This window comes from Lupinus angustifolius, unplaced genomic scaffold (assembly GCF_001865875.1).
Source record: "Lupinus angustifolius cultivar Tanjil unplaced genomic scaffold, LupAngTanjil_v1.0 Scaffold_81_29, whole genome shotgun sequence".
In the NCBI taxonomy this organism is placed as follows: Eukaryota; Viridiplantae; Streptophyta; class Magnoliopsida; order Fabales; family Fabaceae; genus Lupinus; species Lupinus angustifolius.
Genome location: NW_017723920.1, coordinates 14,768 through 19,364, shown reverse-complemented (window position 1 = coordinate 19,364; position 4,597 = coordinate 14,768). Strand labels below are relative to the sequence as shown.

The 4,597-nt window shown below is 37.7% G+C and overlaps 1 protein-coding gene across 1 annotated transcript; it reads left to right on the top strand.

Annotated features, from left to right (window-relative positions):
• The first annotated feature begins 785 nt into the window (after positions 1-785).
• On the top strand, positions 786-4,284 carry LOC109339553 (pentatricopeptide repeat-containing protein At3g24000, mitochondrial). Its single transcript, XM_019577012.1, has one exon. It carries the CDS (start codon positions 954-956, stop codon positions 4,152-4,154), a length of 3,201 nt encoding a protein of 1,066 aa, XP_019432557.1. The 5' UTR covers positions 786-953; the 3' UTR covers positions 4,155-4,284.
• Positions 4,285-4,597: the final 313 nt, after the last annotated feature.

Genomic DNA, 4,597 nt, shown 5'->3' with positions numbered 1-4,597 from the left:
GCAATCAAAAATGAATATTAGAATGGGTGGTACATAAGATGGGTCCGTGAGGCCATACACCACTTTATCAATATCTCGGGTAAAAATACTCCTTACATGACACGTAAATAAGAGAATAAAATGTCTCATTATATCAAGAGATAATCTATTTCCTTAATTTTATTTGGTGTTTGACATGCTTTATCTTTTCTTTTATAATATATTTTAAAATGAAAACTTATTAAAGAAAGAGAAATAAAATACATGTCAAATTCTGAAGAAAGTTAAGGAGATAAATTATATGATGAAAAAATATTTTATTCTCTACGTACAAATATTGATTATAAAAATAAATGTTTGTTTTTGTGGGTGAACTTCGGAAAAGAGGAGAGGAAAAAGGGAGAAATAGATTTTGGGGGCAGAGTGTGAGTTATGCTTCACTCACTGTATCAATTATCAAAACCAACCACTTGCTTCTCACTTCAGACTCCTCGGATTATGAGATAGGCCCAGCACTTCTTTCTCTATCTCTTCCAATCATTTGGACTCCTTTTTACGTTCTATACAGATGTAAAATATATTTGAGGTTTCTGTAAAATCAAGCGTCTGAGCTTGACTCAACATTGTTACTTAGTGACAATAAGTTCAGATATTCAAATCCTGGAAATAGCCTCTCTACTTATAGGTTAAGACTGCATACATCTTTCCTTCCGAGTCTTTCCGCTTACGGGCTAAGGCTGCACATATCTTCTCTTATCAGTCTCCCTGCTTATAGGGTAAGGCGACACATATCTCTCCACTTTCGGAGCCAGTGTACTGGACCGTCCTTTTTTATTGAACATTTCTTCCATTCTGGTTCCCTGCTGCTGACTATTTATTTATACTTATGTAGCCTTTGCATCTCTTGTTCATAATTTTATGATATTATTGGATGAATCAGAATATGGTGGCATGATACTAATTGGGAACATGGGATGAATAGAACAAAAATCTCAATAAGCCCTTGGAAGTTGTTCTTCAAAAGTTTTGATTATTCATCCTCTCTTGTACAAGGTCTTATTCAATTTTCAGAGCTGGCTAGGCATTGTAGAAAGCTTTCTACTCTTAATCTTGTGCATGCCCCTCCCACTACCCAATTTCCGGTTTTTAACTGCGAAAACCATTTCAAAACATGCATAAAAGGAAAAGAATCCTTCAGCTTTGGCATCCATTTGGGATCCCTCGTAGACCACCCGAACACACAAGTTTCAAGCTTTCATCAAAAGGGTTTTTCAGAAGTTACTGAAGAAATTGTTGGGAAAGCATTGCACGCGTTATGCGTTAAAGGTGTTGTTCATCCTGGCACATTCTCTACAAATACCTTGATTAACATGTACTCGAAGCTTGGTAACATTAAATATGCCCAAAGCGTGTTTGATAGAATGTTGGATAGAAATGAAGCTTCTTGGAATAACATGATGTCAGGGTTTGTTCGAGTGGGTTTGTATCATGACGCTATGCGATTCTTTCATCATATGTGTGAATATGGGATCAGACCAAGCAGTTATGTGGTTGCTAGTTTGGTGACTGCCTGTGATAGGTCAGGGTGCATGGTTGAAGGGGCACTTCAGATGCATGGTTATGTTGCGAAATGTGGTTTATTGTCTGATGTGTTTGTCGGCACTTGTCTTCTGCACTTTTATTGTACACATGGTCATCTTTCTGAGGCTAAGAAGCTCTTTGATGAGATTGATGAACCAAATGTGGTTTCTTGGACTTCTTTGATGGTTGGCTATTCAGATAATGGCTATATCGAGGAGGTAATAAATATTTATCAGCATTTACGATGCAACGGGTTATTTTTTAATCAAAATACAATGGCTACAGTTATTCGGTCTTGTGGAGTTCTCGGGGATAAGACATTGGGTTATCAGATCCTTGGAAATGTGATCAAATCTGGATTAGACACTAGTATCTCTGTGGCAAACTCCCTTATATCCATGTTCGGCAACTGTGACAACATAGAGGAGGCATCTTGTGTGTTTGATAACATGAAGGACCGTGACACTATTTCATGGAATTCAATTATTGCTGCATGTGTACATAATGGTCAATGTGAAGAATCTCTTGGTCACTTTTTTCGGATGCGTCATACTCACACAGAAACAAATTATATTACTATATCAACCTTGTTACCAGTATGTGGCTCTTCGCAAAATTTGAGGTGGGGGAAAGGACTTCATGGTCTAGTAGTGAAATCTGGACTGGAATCAAATGTTTGTCTATGCAATAGCCTTTTAAGTATGTACTCTCAGGCTGGAAAATATGAGGATTCGGAGTTTATATTTCATACAATGCCAGAGAGGGATTTAATTTCATGGAATTCCATGATGGCAAGCTATGTTGAGGAAGGAAAGCATCCACGTGCCATACAACTTTTTGTCGAGATGCTCCAAACAAGAAAGACAATGACCTTTGTAACTTTCACCACCGCATTATCTGCCTGTTATAATTTAGAAAAAACTAAGATTGTTCATGCACTTGCCATTCTTTTTGGTTTCCATCACAATTCGATCATAGGTAATGCATTGGTCACCATGTATGGGAAGTTTGGTTTCATGGCTGAAGCACAAAAGGTGTGTAAAGTTATGCCTAAGAGAGACGAAGTAACTTGGAATGCACTTATAGGCGGACATGCTGATAACAAAGAACCAAATGCAGCAATCAAAGCTTTCAACTTATTAAGAGAAGAAGGTTTACCCGTAAATTACATTACTATTGTTAATCTTCTTAGTGCTTGTTTGTCTCCTGATGATCTTTTGGGACATGGAATGCCCATCCATGCACATATAGTTGTGGCAGGTTTTGAATTAGATACATACGTCCAGAGCTCCCTTATTACAATGTACGCTCAATGCGGTGATCTTAATGCTAGTAACTACATTTTTGATGTATTAGCTAATAAGAATTCCAGTACTTGGAATGCCATTCTTTCTGCCAATGCTCATCATGGGCCTGGTGAGGAGGCACTGAAACTTGCTGTGAAGATGAGACATAGTGGGGTCGATTTAGATCAGTTTAGCTTCTCTGTAGCTCTTTCTATTATCGGTAACTTAACTGTACTGGATGAAGGTCAGCAACTCCATAGCTTAATTATTAAGCGTGGGCTTGAGTCTAATGAATATATTTTAAATGCTATCATGGATATGTATGGAAAATGTGGGGAAATTGATGATGTGTTTAAAAATCTCCCGCAACCGAGAAGCAGGTCGCTGAGGTCTTGGAACATCTTAATATCCGCATTAGCCAGACATGGATGCTTCCAACAGGGTAGGGATGCCTTTCATGAGATGCTTGATCTCGGACTAAGACCTGACCATGTCACTTTTGTTTCACTTCTGTCTGCATGCAGCCATGGGGGTTTGGTGGATGAGGGTCTTGGATACTTCTCTTCAATGACTACTGAATATGGAGTCCCCATCGGAATAGAGCACTGTGTGTGCATAATTGATCTTCTTGGACGATCTGGAAAGCTTGCCGAGGCTGAAGTTTTTATTAACAAGATGCCAATTCCACCAACTGACCTCGTATGGCGTAGCTTGTTGGCTGCTTGTAAAACACATGGCAATTTGGAGCTTGGGAGGAAAGCTGCTGAATGTCTTTTCGAGATGGACTCGTCAGATGATTCGGCCTATGTTCTTTATTCAAATGTCTGCGCATCTACGAGAAGGTGGGAAGATGTAGAGAATGTTAGAAAGCAAATGGAATCACATAATATAAAAAAGAAACCCGCCTGTAGTTGGATCAAGCTGAAAAACAAGGTTGCTACTTTCGGAATGGGTGAAAAGTTTCATCCACAAGGAACACAAATATATGCAAAGTTGGAAGAGCTGAGAAAGATGATTAAAGAGACAGGATATGTGCCTGACACAAGCTATTCATTGCAAGATACAGATGAAGAACAGAAAGAGCATAATCTTTGGAACCATAGTGAGAGAATTGCCCTTGCATTTGGGTTGATCAATAGTGCAGAAAGTTCACCTCTTAGAATTTTCAAGAATCTCCGAGTTTGCGGCGATTGTCACTCTGTTTTCAAGCTGGTTAGTGAAATTGTTGGTAGGAAAATCATATTAAGGGATGCATACCGGTTTCACCATTTCACTGGTGGCAAGTGTTCTTGTTCAGATTACTGGTAAGTTGATTAGATACCAGTTTTAATGGTTTAGCAATTCTCATAAATGTTATAGTAACATTTTACTAACAATAGGGATTAAATAACAATGACATGCTTTTATTTGAAATATCTTCATAGGTTGTTATTCTTAATTTCATTTTATCAACCAATGATTTTCTACAGAAAAAGAAGTCATTTTGTTTTGTTTTTGTTTCATTAACTGCAAAACATTTGGAAGAGTAAACTGTTCTGTGAGTCTCCCCTGCCCCCAAAGGTGAATTGCAATTGTTTACAGTTACTATGATTTGCAGTACAAATACACACAGATAATTTAATTATGTAACTTATACCTCTTACATTATTATTAAATAGTGGTGACAGAGAAGTGCCTGCGAGCCCAATTCTAATTTTATAATGTCAAATATTCAAGTGTTATATATTTTATTTTGGAGATTTAGAATATCT